At 38.5% G+C, this 19070-nt stretch overlaps 1 protein-coding gene across 2 annotated transcripts in view; it reads right to left on the bottom strand.

Annotated features, from left to right (window-relative positions):
- Positions 1-372: 372 nt before the first annotated feature.
- The window catches only part of LOC149180371 (protein EIN6 ENHANCER-like), a 159621-nt gene continuing 140923 nt past the window's right edge, over positions 373-19070 (bottom strand). For both annotated transcript variants that reach the window (XM_089416087.1, XM_089416086.1), the window contains one exon: positions 373-821. In XM_089416087.1, coding sequence (XP_089272213.1) covers positions 758-821 — 64 coding nt within the window. In that variant the 3' untranslated portion in view covers positions 373-757. The remainder of the gene's footprint in view (positions 822-19070) is intronic.

Genomic DNA, 19070 nt, shown 5'->3' with positions numbered 1-19070 from the left:
AGTTCTCCCAGAGCCCCGAAGACAACATGCGGCATTCATTTCAACTACACCAAAGAGAATCAGAAACCAAAAAGCACCGATACAATCCTCGTCTCTTAATTTGGTTCTGGTAACGACAATGACTGTCTAACACCTGTATTAACTCAATCTGTGGAACTCTCGACTTTTATTATGCTTTGATAACAAGCATACCTGTCCTCCTGTGGTATCTCAGTTTGAGGAGCTTTTGATGCTGAGTTATGAGAAACGAGCTCATTTTTCAAGAAAAGCTCTCCTCCATTCCATTTATTGAGATTACAAAAATCAGTGTTACATCGACCTTAAGTCATTAATTTTAACCACTGCATTTTCCGACTAAAATAGCTACCAGTATGATAATATAATAGTTGTTTTATTATTCATAGCATTTGAAGAAATGTAAACATGCTGATTAAACCACGCCAGAACCAAGGGAACTGAAAGAACTCCCAGGTACAACACGGTAAAGAATCAACATACAACAGCAAAAGGGCCGCCCTGGGCATGTAATTCTCCATCTCAAAAGTTAAGATTCTAAAACATAGTATAGCTAGAACAAGAAAATTCATAGCATTTCATATACAAGCACCTAGAAAGAATATTTTATGAAACAGAATATCTTATGAATTCTTGTAATGCAGAAATGACTGCTTTCGAGGTAAGGATTCAAGCTATTTCAATACAACCGCGGCATTCCTAAGAGCCAAGTAACCCTGAATATATTCCTCGGGAAGGTATCTTATGCGCTTGAAAAAATCAACATTGGCGAATCGAATTTTGGTTCTTGGATCCGTATATGGAGCCTGCATAATAAAACAAGTATTCAAAAGAAACCATTAAAACCCAACAATTAAACATGTACAAAGCAATCATATTCCATGGCAATTGAAAATACTCAAAGCAAATTCCACTGTGCAATAAGGGCCCATATAACAACACGAGTAATCTGATGATACGAGTGGCACAGCGATGTGTCACGTCTGTAAGCCTTTTCAATGCATGAATCAAAACTGACATTCACAGTAAGAGAGAATACGACTGGTGAAAATGAGAAAGAGTTCGTCCTTCTTATTACATTATTGCTTTACATATATTACCAAAGTTTACCGACCAAACAGATTCCTTTTCTAAAAAGTACAAATACTGCTAACAGTATTTTAGTAAAGTCAAATCCTTTTGTATGTATTGAATGGTCAGTATTCTGAATATCAATATGCCCAGAATCACATAACCATCCCATGCATGGCAGAACCAAAACTCAAGTACCTCACTTGTAAGCTGTAACATAAAATATGAGAGCTTTACCACATGCCCAAACTGAATGACAGGAAGGTCCCTAGAAAAGTTGGCATGTCTTGTTGACAGCAGGTAAGTACACGGGAAGTGCAGGACAACTGAACTTGGAAGATTATGGCTTCAAAAGTACAGGACCACAGGCTATATAGGTTGTGACAAATTCGCAAGAGTTGGTATCCAGAGTAGAAATTCATGTCAGGCTTGCTTTCGCATAAAAGTTATAGGCATTTTTAAAGCTTTCAGTTTCTCTTTCGATTAGAATAAATGAATGATTTTAATGACATCCACGAGGCTGAGCAGCCTATGGGACCCAGAGAATAACAACCTTAACTCATCTTTATATTCCTTTTGATGTCAGATCTTCGGCTATGAGTCTTGACTAAAAGGCTAGCAATTTGATTGATCTTATCTTTGTCAAATAAATGGTGCATGTTGTCAACCTTTAGATTGTTTTCATATTGAATGTGGATATCCTTATATGCTGCACACTCCATGACAAAGTGTCATTCCATCTCCACCACACCCTTATGGTAGAAAATGCAAGTTCTCTCTTCCCAAACTTCCTTGGGGTTCTTCCACCTGCCAGTTTCACATCTAAGGTGATGTGACCCTGTCCTCAACTGTGCCACTAGCACCCTTGCTTTTCCTTTAATAGCTGCTCCTAAATATGTTTTCTCACCATGGTCACAAGTTGGATTGAACTCTTTGATGTAGTATGTTTTTTTACGCCCATTGTGATTGGTCCACATGACAGTCTTAAATTTTTCCATCACAAATTTTTTTATTTCTTCATTGGTGCTAGGGCACTCATGCAGCTTGATATTCCACTTACTCGACCACTTTTTGTTTTGCTTCATCCAAGTTTTCTTCCTACGATCTAATCCCTCTTCCATAGCTATCTTGGGCCAACGTTGGTTATCCATGTTTCTAGTCTTATTTAAATAGCTTATTAACCTGGTTATCGTCGTTGCCTCCAATGGAAAAGTGTCTGCTTCAACCAAAAGGATTTCGTATGGGACTGTGGCTTTAACTTTGAGATTGCTAGTAATTAGATGTTTTTGTATTCTTTCTAACTGCCTCCACTGCAAGTTGACATGCTGCTTCCCCATACTTCACAACTATAGAGAACAACCGGCCCAACCAACAAACCAAAAAAGGTTTTCTTGGTTTTCCAATCCCAAAGTTCAGCTTTTCTGCAGCTATTTTGGAGTAAGCATGAGGCTCTCCATCCTCCTTGAATTCTTTTCGTCCTTCAATTCTTGTTAATGTTCACTTGCATGCCCACCTCCCGGCAAAATTCTAAGGCCTTTAAGTGTTCTCTTAATCCATGCATATGCGTTGTTTTTGAGATTAGGATAAGATCATCTACGTATAGAAGCAACTTTACCATGTAGCTTGCTAGATGAACGTCTTCTCCATCCGCTTTGCTTAACCAAGCTTCTAGTTTATCGATATATAAACCGAACAAAGTGGGGGATGGAGGACATCCCTGTTTGACACCAATATCACTACCAAAACATTCAAACATTCCTACACTTGTTTTGATTTTAGCTCTAACCTTCTCATAAAGTCTATGAATTGATGCTCTATACTCATCTGGGATACCCAACTCTTCCATCATGTCCATAGTTTGTCTCTAAAGCATGCTTGTCCTTTTGCCCTTTTTCCCTTACTTTATGCCCAACTGCTGATTCTTTGCTCTATCATGCTCCCAAAAAGCTTGCCCATGAGGGGGTTGACCATAATAGTGTGGTAGTTAGGGGGGTTATTGATATCTCCACTCCTAAAGACAGGAATGACCACACTAGTAGTCCAATCTCCCGGAAAGTTGTCCTAAATGATCCCACTGAAAATTCCTTTTAAATGAGGAGAAAGGAGCTCCGTTCCCCATTTTAGGAATTCAGCTTTAAGCCCATCTATGTCCTCTGCTTTACCGCTTGCTAAATTCTTTATTCCCTGCTTGATATCATCCTCTGTGAATAGTTCCACTAAAGTGTTCACTGTGGGAGGGGGTATCTTTCTCGTGCACCTGCTCATAGAGGAGCCTTGCATACTCCAACCATTGGCCACCTGTAATATTGTTTTCAGTCTGCTTTCTCCTTTGTTGTAGCTCTTTCCAAAATCCCTTGGGGTTGTGCTTTCCAAGAGAGATTAACTCCTTTCTTCTTCCATTTACATATTCTTCTTTTTTTATTGTACTAATTTTTCATATGTCTTCTTGTTTTCTTTGCTCCACTTTCTCTCTTTTAGAGATCTCCTGGTTGCCTTGCATTCTTCATCATACCATGGATTTGCCAGAAAAGTACTTGTAGTTCCCTTCTTGGGGCAGGACCTTTTGCATGCACTTAAGGCCCTATGAATTGTTGGGATCAACAAACTGCAATGAACATGGCAACCCGCCTCAGTGGTTGTCTTATCTACCATGCCATGCTCTATAGTCTGAAATTGCTGCTTAAGAGCAGCATTGAACCTTTCCTTGTTTTCCTGATTTATGAGAATTTTTCCTTTGTAAAGAGCTTTCTTTTGTATTCCCAGAGTTTGCCTATTGTGTGGACTACTATGGGCAAAATCAAGCTTAACAAATAGAGGGGCATGGTCAGATTTCATTTCAATAGGACAGTCCCCAATATCGAACTTCAGTAGTCTAGTGGTGAAACTTTGGGAGCAGATTACATAATCCCTCCTGAAGTCGGCCACCTTCTCATTCCATTGCAAATAACCATGTCAAACAAACTACAGAGCCCCAGTAATTCTGCCCCAAAGTGTGTCACACCCCATTTTCATCTTGTGAATCCCTTTCCCAAGGTTCACCACCCCCCTCTTCCAACCATAGGGGATTGTTTTCTCCTCTTTCTTCATTGCTCAATTGGAGGGATTGGTTGTTCGCTGTCCTTGCGTTAAAGTCACCTATTAACAATATTTCCCCAAGAGGGTTGAATAAAGATATATCTCTTCAATGAGGCATATGGGTCTTCGTTGTCTAAATTTCTTCTTTTATAGATCTTTGAGTTTTTTGGGGCAAAGTAACAAGCCACCAACCTGAAAGTAATCTCCTTTTTTGTTATTTGCAGCCAAATGTATTGTTTATTCAGATCCTCTTTTTCTACTTTTACAATTCCACCCCATTTTTCACTTATTAACATTGTGACTCCCCCGTGTCCTTTGCCTGTCTCATTTCCTTTGTTCCAAACTGAAATCTTCTTGTAACCCTCAAAATCTGGAACCTTGCATCCATCGTGCTCGTGTGTTTCTACAAGAATGATAATATCCTTCCTTTCTGCTATGGGCCCCAACCCTAGACCTCTTCTCCATGGATAACCTCTGCAATTCCAACTTACTCACTGTAAGCAATCTAGTGGGGCCCCTATTTCCTATTTCTTATTTGGGAACCGGTCACTGATTTGAGCTTTCTCATTCTTCAACCATGCCCATTTTCCCTCATTTCTTGTTGCTTTCACTTTTCCCACTCCTTTCTTTGTTGATCTTGTTGAGCAAAAGTCAAGCCTCATCCAGGTAGATGCGTGTCCTCTAAGCAATCCTCTATTTCTAAGGATCGTATTCTTATCCTCTATACTCCTCAGGATAACTCTTACATGTCTATCTCTTCCTCCCTCTACCTTCTTTCTAATCCTACTTGCTTGATGAATACACCCTATCCGCTTCAATTGATCTTTCAGGAAGTCCCTTGCTAATATGTCAGTCCTTTCATTTTCCCCATAGCCCCTCAACCCTTTGATAATGATATCGTAGCCTTGCCTTGCTTGTCTTGTTCTTCTTTTATTTGAATTTTGATTTGCTTCTCAATGATTCCTTTTTTGTTGTTTCATGACCCACTTACAACTTGCGACCATGATTTAGCCTTTTCAATTCGATCTTTTAGTTGATTTTCTTTAGTTTCCAATTCGGCCAATGCTAATTGAATCTCCTTTATTTGTGTTGTGTCCTCTTCTTTTACCAATTCTGACTTCTCAAGGTCGGTTACCCTTATCTGCTCTAATTCTTGTTTCAAGGCAACCACTTCTTGCTGCCCTTTTTCAATTTTACCCTGCATGTTTGCGATTTGTTCCTTAAGAGCTTTATTTTCCCTCTCTAATCTGCCCTTGAACTTCACAATTTCATTTACTTTGTTGCCTTCATACCACTTATTCGCTTCTAAAATTTCGAGTCTCCTTTTCATGCTCATGAGCTCTTCCACATATAGTCCTGATGACCACATTAATGGTGTTGATGTGGGACTATATAGGCCTTTGTTGCCATGTTTATCTACTCTTTTATCTTCTTTGTTTGCTACAAAACCCTCTGTTTTGTTCAGACTTGATTTGAGACCCTTAATAGCTTCTCTTTGCCCTACACTGGTTTGAGAGACCTTGTTGGATATGTTGTTTACTTCGGCAGGATCACTGCGAATTTTTTGGATCTACCTACACCTTAAATCCCCTTATATTGTTTTGCGTTTACAAAAACCAATCTCTCGTCTGTGTTGTAAGTGCTCTTCTAAAGAAAATCTGCCATAGAAGAACCCCATGATCCTGTTGAATCCTCCACTGTTATGGCAGGGTGAGGAAATGAAGTTCCATTAATGAGCTGAAGGTTGTGTTTCCAATAAGAGCTCCCACCTACTTGATGCACTTGAGATTGCAAACCACCGTTGTACCCTACCCCCCCACAGTAATCGAATAGTTTGCAACTTTGTCTCCTACTATGTTAAGGAGTGGTATTTGTGTCTCCTCTATGTTGGAATACTCTCTTAAGAGCAACAAACTTTCGTTTGGGTCCTCCGGATTAGCCATCATATTTGTTTTATTATGTTCTGTTTTGGTTTTATATTGATCACAATTAATTTTTGTTGGTTTAAATGAAATAAACACAACTCAAATCATAAGAGACGGAAAAGAAAATGAGAAAACCTCCCCTGGAATCTTTGGGTCCCTCTGAGCGTTCTGACACGGACATCGAAACCCTTGTTCTCAGTTGCTCGGTCGCTGCACTGTTCTTGCTGCTCGATCGCTCGGTCTGCTCAGTCGTTGCATGCTCCCACTAAACTCCACCTAGGTCGCTGCATTGTGCTCGGTCGCTACAAGATCCGACTGAACTCTCCCTCTGTCGCTACATTGTGCTCAGTCTACTCGCTGCTCAGTGTTAATGTCTTTAATTTGTCAATCATAAATTGTCAACCAGGGTGCGTAGACTAATGAAGTACAGATGCACTATATGTGCTAGAAGTTATTCCTTATGTTGCTATGTTCCTATTAGGGTCTAAACTTAAGATTATTATGGAGATGGTGTTGTTGATTATATTAATGTCTCGATCCGTAAAGTTATTAGCTAGTTTCTTAAGAGTTATTCTCTATTGAATTAGTTTATGGATGATATGGGAGTGCTTCTAACATCTACTTGTGTTAGATTATTTTGGGATTTTTGTCTTGAGTCTTTAGGCTGCAGCTCTAATTCACTAAGTGCAAGATCTTATTAAACTGAAAAGAAGTATTGTCTGAATTCAATTGTTAAGAAGAAGGCTCTCACTCTTTTACTTACTCAATCTTATTCAAACAAGATATTCCAAACAGTATCTATACTTATGGAGTAAACACAATTAGACTATTCTAAATAAGAAGCAAATGAAAGAACCATGTTGTCCCAGGTAGAAAGCAATTCAAATAGCAAATTAATCTAGGTATAACGCAGATGAAAATACTCATGCATACAACAATTCATCATACTGCATTTCTCACACAAAAACAGAGTATTCAAATGAATGAAAAGAAATCTAATTGCATTTGGTTAAAGGCATGTCACTGTCGTAGGGGTCGTCCATAGATTAGTCCATAATCTCCAATCAACGCAACGCATACACACACAAAACCAGTTCTATTGCCTGTAAACGAAATTTAACAAACTGTCTCAAAATTACATCATCTAGCACACACCAAACAGTGCGGCCATAGTTTTTATAACAAGTCTTTGGCATAACAGTCATGAGTAATTTAAGCCTAGATAATTTTTATTCTAACTAACTATATAGCTAAACCTTTGATTTGTTATTCCAAAAGCAAATCGATAAGGTTTTGACGAAACTCGGATTCGGTTCCGGCGACGATCCTGTGGTTGACTTTGGGGTTTGACCGTGATATCCTGTGTTCATCTTGATGAACTGGTTCAAGGGGGTAGGAAGGAATGCATGATGGGACCATTCCCTATCTATCTGTATACTTCATTGCTGACATAGAGCTTCTGAACCTTGCAAACAATGGAAACAGCTACAGAAATCTGGATTAGCTGTGGAAATGGACCAATTCTGTAGCCAATTGCATTCTTTAACAAAACAATAGGGCATATAATCAAACATGAAGAAGAAGACATATTATTACTTACTTTTATCAAAACCTATTGGATGTGGCATTATTTAGGTGGCAAATGTAGGAAAAGAGAGGAAACATAGGCAAAAGGGGGTGTCATGGTAACACAATCTTTGGACTCTACGGTGTGAAGGAATAAAAATGGTCATTGGTCGACCTTATACTCGAGGAAGACATATGTCCCAGTCCAGCATATCTCTCAAGGGAACACAGAGGTTTTTGATGCATGAAGTTTGGGGAGCACAGATAGTGTTGCATTAGAGAATTTTGAGGTAAAAAATGCGTCTCAAAACAAAAATGTACAACAAAAATCAACTTTATAAGAATCAATAGGATTCAATAAGATGATGTCAATCATGCAGGATGATTCACTGTTTTTAGAGTAAAAAGGTAAAAAGAATAAAAATAAATAAATAAACCTATTTTTTCAACTCGTATTTTCAACTTATGTCCCTATGATTTTATTCAAATTTCGAGCGAAAGCACTCATTTCATCCAAGGAGTACCCATGTTGCATACTTTTGATGGACCTTTTTTATGTATTTCACATTTTTCGTGTAGTAGGGTAAATTTCGAGTAGGAGCACTCGTTGGATGGCATGTCTTTTGATGTCTTTCACATTTTTCGTGTAGTAGGGTCCATCGAAAGTATGCAACATGGGTACTCTTTGGATGTAAAATTAAATTCCACATCCAAAGAGTGTTTCCGCTCGAAATTTGAGTAAAATCATAGGGAGATAAGTTGAAAAAGTAGTTTTCTTTTTTCCTTTTTCTTTTTTCCCTCCAAAACTTGATGAGGTAATTTAATCTTATTTTATTATTTCCACTATTATTTTATAATATTCCTTAAGAGGCCCATTTTAGACCTCAAAATTTCTCTAATGGAGCTTGTGCATTCAGATATATGTGGTCCAATAAATATGTCATCACTGGTTGGTGCCAAAAATTCTCCTCCATGACTTTTCACAAAAGAACATTTATTTTCTTAGTTAAAAGTGAGATCCATTATATGCATTTAAGAAGTTTAAGATTGCAGTTAAGGTAAAATAAGGATAAGGAATTGTCTATAGCAAATGCATTTTCTAACTTTGCAAAAAAAGGGAATCCAATAGGAAAAGAATTAATGGTTGTAAGAATAGCGAAGAATATGTCTTAGGGAAAGCCACTTCCAAATAATTACTTGGTGGAAGCAATGCATACAATGATGTATTTGATAAATAGAGGTCCCACTATAGGAGTGATGGGAGTCCCGCCTGAGGAGAGGCCTGGTCCAAGAGGAAACCAAAGGTAAGACATTTTTAAATCTTTGTTTTTATTGCTTATAAGGTAACTTAGAAAAGAAAAGAAAAAAGAGTGAATTTGATGTCATTGATTCAAAATTGTTGCTTGTTAGCTCTTATACCCAAGCAAAAGCATACTTGCTTTTTGATCATTGTATAAACCATGTTGTTAACAGGGAGAGAGAAGTGAGAATAAATGAGAAATTAGAACTAAATCAAGTAGTTTCAGATTCTAAAATGGATTATAGGAAAACTGGGAAATTAGTGGGTCTACAAGGAGAAAAAAAAGTTGGGTGATAGGCAATCACCATGTGATGATGTGCAAGTTGCATAGTGTTGATTTTTGTGTAGCATCAAGAGGTATTCCCGCATGCCAAGAGGCCTCCTAAGTCGGCGTAGAAAAATTATGGAAATTAAAATAAAATAATTTTTTTTGGCTTTCATGTAGGCTCAAAAGGAACAAGTCGGCTCCACCATGAAAGGGTGTGTCCCTTGAAATAAATGCAGCCATTCAACTTGTATATATACACATGATGTGATACTTCATTTCATCCCTCACTCGTCATCATATATCTTCTATAGAAGACACTCGTGGGAGCAAGAAAATGATGAAATGATTGAAGTTTGGACATGGTTTTTGGCACAGATTTCTAGACAATTTGATTTGTAAACCTTGTTGAAGAAAATTTCGCCTAGAAGAAGAGTTGTTGGGTTTTCTTTTAAGTTTGGGTTTCCCGAGGAAAAGTTTGTTGTCGCTACTGTGCATGGTTCTCTTTATGATCTTACTTTTTTTATTGCATTACTGTTAAAATCTTTTGTGTATAATTGCTCAATAATATCAGTGGCATAAGATAAATTGCATGAATATTATTAGGTAGTAATTATCGGATCAAAATATTGGTTTCTATGTTCATATTTGTAGAAAACTCAACAAGGTATCAAAGCCAAGTTAGGTCATGCCATTTGAACTCCCCTGATCTCAAGGAGGATAAAGCAAAATCTTGGTCGATCATATTTTTTTCTAAATTTCCGTGGTCTTGGTAAACTCTCGAATGCACTGAAGAACTTACAGAGGGCTTGTTGAAAATGTAACTATGGTCAGTCTTCATAATTGCTACTGTACATTGCCATTATGTATTTATTGTAAAATTGAAAAAGGAGAAAAAGAAAATTATTTTTAAGCATGGATTTCATGCTCATTTTATTTATTTATTAGGTCAAAGCCTCCATTGTAGGCTTCTAGGGTTTTGCTTAAGTCATAAGAGTCATTGTCCTATTTATTAGACCCTTCTTGGGCTTTTGTATCATGTAAAGAAAATATTTTTGAGTCAAAATAGCCATTTGTCACCTCCTCACTAAATTGGCCTTGCCTTAAACAAGTAGGCCCAAATTGGGGTTATTTGACCATGTGGAAGCAATATAAATAGAAGAGGAGATCGACCTATTTGGCACCTATCATCCACAACTTTGATCTGCAGTACAAGAGCAAGAAGAGGAGAGCAAATTCAAGGAGAAGGAAAAATAAATCAAAGGAAGACTCAATCGAAGTTTTTGGGGCATCCCTCTCTTACACAAGTGAGTTTCTATGGTTTATGGGCAAGTTGTACGGGCCGAAATTACTGTAGTAACTACAAGTCAGAAATTTTGAGTTGCAGGGGGACCAAAATTCTAGATTGAAGCAGTTTTGAAGAAAGATACTTTCGTTGACTTTGACAGAATATATCCACTTGGAAGGAGGGCTAACTAGGTGATTGGAGGAGGTCTCTGTCTAGGTCTAAAGGTCTTGGATTGTCTCACTTTAACTTGGTTTGATTATTGAAGAAGAGTTTGACTGGGTTTTCCCCTAGAGAGGGGTTTTTCCCTGGTTGAGTGCCTACATCTTGTGTCTCTTGTTCTTGTGATTTTTATGCATTTTTGATTTGGTAATTGCTTGATGAAAGACAACATAATAAATAAGTAAAGAAGACAACAAACATCACAATTAATTATGAAGAAAAGAGGAATCAAAACCCTAATAACTACAAGCATTGATTTCTCAACATGGTATCAGAGCTAAGGTGAAGGAAGGACTATTTGAAGATCATTTTGTTGGCTATCATTTGAAGGAAGGAAATCGCTCTCGAAAGGAAGATCTCTCTCATCAATGGAAAGCTATTTGAATATGGGACTTGTTACCCACCATTTTTTCGGTGATATCCCTAGGAGAAAAAATTTCTTTAAGGTGGTCCTCAACTAGTGGCCAATAACCCCTTGCAACCATCAACTAGCTCGGTGTGCCATGTCTCTGCCCCGTGAGCCAACCATGTGGTCCCTCACCCATCTATTATGATCGTATGTTTGAAGGTGGGCCTCCCGAACCTAAAAGTATGCCTTGTCATTTGGTAATTGAGTATTGTAGTTTTCTTATCATGGATACTTCTGGGCATGGATTAATGGGGGTATTTGGCGAAAAGAGCAAGCTAGGTCTGTGCTTTTGTACCCTAGACCTCTTTTGGATGTTAACGTTGGACCCTAGTCCCGTGGGATCTCTTTTACTGACCTTTGGGCTTTAGGGATGGTACTACATAGGAAACCCTGATTTTGGTTGTGTGGTCTCGCTCCCTTATCCACATATATCACTCCCCTTCCACTCATTATAACCCCATTCATCATTTCCCCCACCTGGGTCCAATGCTTTAAAACTCCGACTCCGACTCCAACTCGACCAAGGGTTGACTCCGACTCCGACTCGATATCAACTCGGCCGGCTCGATTTCAATGACTCGGTCGTTGTAAAAAATACATTAAATATTTTTTTTGTTGTAAAAAAACATAATTTTAAAGATTTTCATTCATGTTTCCAAACACACAGCATTAGAATATAGATAGAAGACAACATATGATCAAAGTAGGCTCATGAATATATCCATTATATCAAAAATTAAAATGGCACCCAGTGCATTGTCTAATACATACATCATGATGATATAGAGATCAAAACAAAAACACATAACCAAGGAGCCTAGAAATGGCCTCTACAACAAAAGTAAACTGTGACCAGTACTACTGGCTAGTGGCTACTACCAGAGGAGCCAAGATCATCTAGATCAACCACTAGTAGCATATCTACATGCTTCATAGTTTGTAACTCATTTTTAATCATGTACCCTCATCAATCATCTTAGACCATCTCACCAAGATGGATGTTAATAGATGTATTCATGAGAAGAACTACAAAAGCAAATTGTATGTGAACTACAAAAGCAAATTGTATGTGACAAAGTCTACAGATCAAGATATAGGATCCCTAAAGCCAAAACTTTTGCATCCACATCTACATGCAGTGATGACAGACCCATCTACACTCCATAGAATATTTTGTGTCTATTCTCCAATTTTAGGAGCCCTTGGGGCAACTTCAAGTTTGTTACCATCAACTTTGTAATATGTATAAAGATAAATTGCCATCTTCCAAGAGAGAATTGCACCTATAAACATTCTAACTAGGATCACATGTCTGATCAGCATTTCAATTTCATGTGCCCTCTTTATTACATGGTTCTCAGATAGTATCATTGTTTACTTAGAACTTCACATTGTTCCTTGAGGAATTTTATACAATGAAGGCAACAGATGTCTTGCTCCATTCTTACAGGAGATTTCATGTTCTTGGAAAAAAGTTCACAACATTAGATCCTATCAAATTGTCAGTGCTAGACTCATCACTTTTTATTTTCAAGCACTAAACGATTCATGCCACAGGAAGTCGGGTTAACAATTAAACAACCTATGAAAACAATCAGCTAATATGGAATTCAAGTGTCCACCAGCTTTTAACACAAATCTCTTCACCAAAAAGCGAGTAAAAAAAAATTGTTGTTTTTTGAGTTTTCAGGCCACTGTTACCGAGCTGGTCGAGTAGGCTCGGACTCGGTCGAACCAGTTTGATGGCCAAGTCAACCCGGTGAGGGCTTGACTCGGACCAACTCGGCCAAATCGGTTCCAAGCCGGCCAATTCTTAAAACAGAGCTTGGGTCCACATTCCTCCACTGGGTCCACATAGGGTTAGCCTTCCCCTTCCCCTTGCCCACACCTTGGGTTTGGCCTGGAATGATGCCCTAGAGGTTGATGCAGCTGAAAAGAAAAGTAAAAGAATAATTGGCCACATTCAACAAGAAAATATACCGCAAAATGCAAAAAATGCCCAGGACAAACACATTTAGCACGTGGGAAAAAGCCAATACATGAGCTCTACCCCATCATCATGGCCATCGCCCTAGTTCCTACAGGCCCTAGATGAGCCTCTTTTATCATTCGAGAACCCATGATTGTCCCAACCCCTAGTGGGCAATGAACTGCCCTACCTTAAAGGGGGTATCCACTGCTATATCTCACACATCATGGTCTTATCCCTTGAGCCCCAAACAATCAATTAAAGAAAAATCATAAAAGGCAAAAGGCATATAAAGAAGGGTGGAAAAATCAAGGTCGAGGAGCCTCATGTACCACGATTGCTCCCTCCTATACATTATATACCCAAGTGTGGGCTCCCCTTTTATTAGCTATCCTTGTACCACAGCATGTGGCCCAGGGACATGCTATCCCCTTTAGAAGTAGAAACCACCTAATAGGATACTTGGTTAACCCCATTTGGAGCATGGAGACATTAGCACATGCCAAAGCCCAATTTGGAAGGGCATGTCATTATGAAGTACCCACCTATTGTCCATGGTTTGTAAGCTCGTTTACTCGATTTCCTTGATGACTTGTTGTACTGGAAGGCTAGGGGATGCATTAAATCTTACACAGGATTGCAGGTGATCTACACTTTGGGTTTGGTCTCTCTATGCGAGATCCTAATCCTCCAGAAGGCTACATTGGCACATGTAGGGTGTGTGTTGAGAACCATGGGCCTCCACAGCAGTAGACAACACTCCATGGATCCCCAGAGATGTTCAGAGATTGTTCGAGATTCACCTATTGGACGAGGAAGATGCACCTGGTTCACCATGCCCAGTTAGCCCCACAGTTGTACCATGCAATTAGCAGATGACCTAGGACTTGTATACTGATGTGGCATTACTTACACCACCATCTTAGCCCTTACAGATGGTCTACAGGGATCTTCGACCTACTTGGAGACCCATGAGGTTACTTGTGTGCCCTCACACCCATTGGGAGCACCACAGGTTTATGTGCAGAACAAGGGGCCAACCCCTTGTCCATTACTTTTGGGAGTCCTATTCATCATTATGGTACTTATGGACTTCATCAGGGTTCTTAGAGGGCCCAACGACATGTATTATTGATCATTCGACCTCTTGAGAGGCTCGTTATTTTGTTTATGAGCTCGTTTGGTCAGCTTGTCACCAAAAGTTAGTTATTTGCACATTATTTTATTTTAGGGGCTAATGTAGGCCCAAGTAGCTAAATCGAACTCATTAGGAGTGTATAAATACAAATGATGAGAGTTCATTTCTCATCATCACTTGGTTTGGACTTGTATCTCTCTAGATATTTTTGCTATTCCTTCTTGGTGGACGAAATTTTGGAGCATGGATGAATTTTGATGTTTGGATTATCTTTTCTTATCTTGGAGCTTCTTGATTGGCAAGTTTATTGATGGTTGGATATATTCTCTTACATGTAAGTACAAATTTAATGTTATTTCTTCTTTTACTTTGTCACATGCATTGATGATGAGATTTTCGCTATACTAGGGCTAATTGTTGCATGCATTTACAGTGAAATTGTGGAATTATGTTTGTAGATAACATCTCTCTATTTATGGGCCATGTATGTTGAAGGAATTCTCCTAGGGATAATTCTATGGTTGAATTTATCTTGACGGGCCATCTTACCTTGCAAAACGAAGTGTAAAAGCTTTAGGTCATTCTCCTTTGCCCTAATGACAAGCGAAGTTGTCTTTGAAGCCCCCTTGACCTAGAAATGAAGTTCATTCTCATATTCTTCTTGGCTCCAATCTCCCCAAAGGATTAGGCATTGGTCTACAATAAGGTGATCACTTAAAGAACTATTTTTCTTCACCTCTCCTTTATTCTTGGTCTAGCCACATTAGGGCTCCTAAGGAACCATTTTCCTGACAAACCACCCATAGAAAAACTTCGATCTCTTGGCTTCTATTGTGTTGGTGTGTCTCCTAGGCCTCCTCTGAATTTGAGGAAATTCCAACAATGGGGTTGTGAGATATCCCAAGCCCTAGTCTCGAGATTGGCTTTCACCCGAAGTTTCCCTAGGCTAGTTCCTCATAGGGATCATTTTTCACATTTAAGTGAAAATCATTTCTTTGATCCCCTTCTCTTTGTTTAGGTCAAATCATCATTGGTTGCTAAACTCCCTTCTCTTGACCTAACCTGGGTCCACTTGGTCCTGTGTGGTCCCACATCTTATCAAAGTCAACTCTTCAAAATCCACTTGGGAAACCAAGTTCCACAAGGATTTTAGGGTTCTGGAAGCTCCTTTACAAGTCACATTCCCTAATCCAAGCCCTCAAGTCCCTATTCCCTTATCCTAGAGAACCTTGTACCTTGTTTAAAGCGCAAGCAAGTCCCACTCTTGAGTCTCTTCTAGGAAAGGGTCCCCGAGATCACTTCACATCCATCTTAGTTGATCTATCCTTCATAAGTGATTCTCTATATATCAGGTCTTCTCCCATTGGTGAAAGTTCGTAAAGAGTAGGAAGCTTTAGCTTTGGTGATAGTGGGCTTTAGCTTCATTGTTGCTCTTGACCTAGCAAGTGCCCCTCTAGGACCCTCTGCTAGTTTGAGCAGTAATAGAACTCAATACCCTTAAATATCTTTTAGAAGTTGCAAGAAGCTATGTTGTCAATATCATCTACAATCTATCTAGGAGAATTAAGAATGGAGGATTCATAGCAGCGTTTATAGGTACATTTAATGATGGCAATGCATGGATCATTGGTTGTGGAGTCTCAAGACAAATGACAGGAGAAAGTGGACAACTACAAACTTTATCAAAAGGATCATCATCCCATTCAGTGGAGCATGGAGATAACAATAGATATGCAGTGAAAGGTCTTGGATCTACATCATTGAGACTAGAAGATAGTGGAAAGCTTCATCTCAACGACATCTTCTTTGTTCCAGGTTTTAAAAAGAATTTACTTTCTATTTCTTATCTAGAAGATAAAGGAGATAGGATTGCTTTTGTAGATGGAAAATACTAGTATTGAAAACGCAAGGGTTATTGGGACTCATGAAGGAAGGTTATATAGACTTTTAACAAACTCTCCTCAAGCTCTGTTCACATGGATATTAGTCCCTCTGAACTTTGGAAAAGAAGATATGGGCACCTTCATTATAAGATATTGCCCTATTTAAGCAAAATGGTAAAAGGCATCCCCAACTTAAAGGAGGATCATGAAGGAGTATGTAAGGGATGTGATTTGGCGAAGAATACTAGGAAACCTTTTTCAAGTAGTGACTCAAGGTCTAAGGAAGTATTAAACCCCATTCATTCTGATGTATGTCGACCAATGGTAGATAAATCTCTTGGATGTCATCTATAATATGTGACCTTCATTGATAATCATTCTAGGAAGACTTGGATTTATCTTCTCAAAACTAAGGATTAAGTCTTTGAAAAAATCAAGGATTTCAAATCAAAGGTGGAGAACTTGACAGAAAGAAAGATAAAGACTCTTATATCTAACAATGGTGGTAAATATACATCTAAGGAACTCATATCCTTTTGCAAGGAAGCAGGCATTAAGAGGGAGCTCCTAGTTCCCTATAATCCTGAACAATATGGAGTAGCAAAAAGAAAGAATAGGACTATTGAAGAATGCGTCAAGACCATGATATTTGATCAAGACCTTCCAAAAATCTTATGGGGAGAAGCAACAATGACAACAATATATATACAAAATAGAATTCCTCATAGAATTCTTGAAAATATGACACCAGATGAAGCATTCCCAAGAAAGAAGCCATGTGTAGATCATCTTCGTATTTTTGGATTGCCTGCCTACATTCACATTCCTACAGATAAAAGAAAAAAGTTGGACTTTACCAGTTTAAAGGGTATCTTTGTTGGATATAGCCTTTCATCAAAGGCTTATAGAAACTACATAAAAGAAGGTCGTAGAATTGAAGTTAGCAGAGACGTTATATTTGATGAAAATCTTGCATACAAGAAGTCTAAAGATATTCCTGTTGAATCTGATGAAGAAGACATCCCACTCTTTGAAGAAAAACAACTTGACAAAGCACCTACATATCAAGAAGGAGGACCAAGTGAACCCATTCAACCTACAATCATTCCCGAAGTAAAGAAGAGGCCAAATTGGTTAAAAACCACACTTGAAGATGCCGAAGGACATGGAGCAGCAAAAGATACTTTTAGACAAAGCAAGAAACTAAAGAGGTACTTCGGATATGCAACTTATATGTCGAAACTAATTGCAGCATAACCAACCACATTTGATCAAGTCACTCATCATGATGAATGGAAGAAAGCCATGCAAGAAGAAAATGAATCAATCATGAAGAATGGGGTTTGGAAAATTGTTCCTAGAGCCAACGACAAGTCTATTGTCACATCTAAATGGAGCTACAAAATCAAACATGCAATTGATGGGAGCATAGATAAATATAAAGCAAGATTTGTTGCAAGGGGTTTCTCTCAAAAGGAAGGAGTAGACTATGAAGAAACATTTGCTCCTACAGCCAGGTACACTACCATTAGATCATTGATTTCTTTAGCAGCGACCATGGGATGGAACATCCACCATATGGATGTCAAAACAACTTTCTTAAATGGGACCATAGATGAAGAAGTGTACATTGAACAACCAGAAGGTTTTGAGATACATAGCAAGGAATCTCACATTTGCAAGTTGAAGAAAGCTCTATATGGCTTGAAACAAGCACCTAGAGCTTGGTATGCAAGAATGGATGCCTATCTTTTAAGGATTGGATTTGTCAAAAGCTCTGCAAACCCAAATCTCTACATCAAAGTAGTAAGGAATGAACCAGTCATTATTCTATTATATGTGGATGATTTACTCATTACAGGTGTGGAGCATAGAATTCAAGAATGCAAGAAGATGTTGGCAGCAAAATTTGAAATGAAATATCTAGGACTTATGCATTATTATTTGGGCTTGGAAGTTTGGCAGAAACAAAGACAAATCTATCTTGATAAAGGAAAGTATGTCTTCAAGATTCTACAAAAGTTTGGTATGATGGATTCCAAGCCTATGATAACTCCAACGATCACAAATTTAAAGAGATTGAAAAATTCAGATTCTAGACTCATTGATCCTACATGTAATCGTGGGTTGGTTGGCTCATTGGCTCGTTGATCATTGGATAGCTGCCAAGCATATTTTGAGGTATTTGCGTGGGACTATTCATCATTGTCTAAAGTATGATGAAAAGGAGGTCAAATTAACCAATTTCACAGATTCATATTGGGGTGCCAATCAAAATGATGGAAGAAGCACTATTGGTGGTTGTTTTAGTCTGGGATCCGCTATGATTTCTTGGATGAGTCGTAAACAAGATTCGATTTCTTTGAGTAGTGTTGAGGCTGAATATGTTGTTGCTTGTGAAGTTGGAAAAGAAGTCATTTGGTTAAGGAAACTTCTATTATATTTATTTGGAGGGCCCTTGGATCCCACAGTTATAATTATGATAATCAAAGCAGCATCGAAATGTTTGAGGACCCGGTGTTCCATGCCAAGACTAAGCATATTAACAACAAGTATCACGACAATAGAACTTTGGTTCAAGATGGGGCCCTGAAGCTACAATACATGCCAATAGATGAACAAGTAGTTGATGTATTGACGAAATCTCTTCCCAACAAGAAGTTAGTTTATTTTAGAAGCATGCTCGAATTGGTGGATATTTTTGACTTAGTTGAGAAAGAGAGATGAAGTGCCATAGAACTGCCTGTATGACGATACTTGGGAGGACATTGTCACTTGATTAGTATTAAGATCTCAATTGATGTCTACATCCCAGAGGGAGGGTATTGGTTGGAGCTCTGATTTAGTGTTGATACCTAGATCCATGTGACGGTCGATGTAAGGGAATGGAGGCCTACATGGTATCCTGCTTGATGGATACCATGGTTGTAGCTTAATGGTACCTATA

This window comes from Pinus tabuliformis, chromosome 3_2 (assembly GCF_031772625.1).
Source record: "Pinus tabuliformis cultivar Carrire ecotype Pingquan chromosome 3_2, CPIR1, whole genome shotgun sequence".
NCBI lineage: Eukaryota > Viridiplantae > Streptophyta > Pinopsida > Pinales > Pinaceae > Pinus > Pinus tabuliformis.
This window is presented reverse-complemented; position numbering and strand designations above follow the sequence as displayed.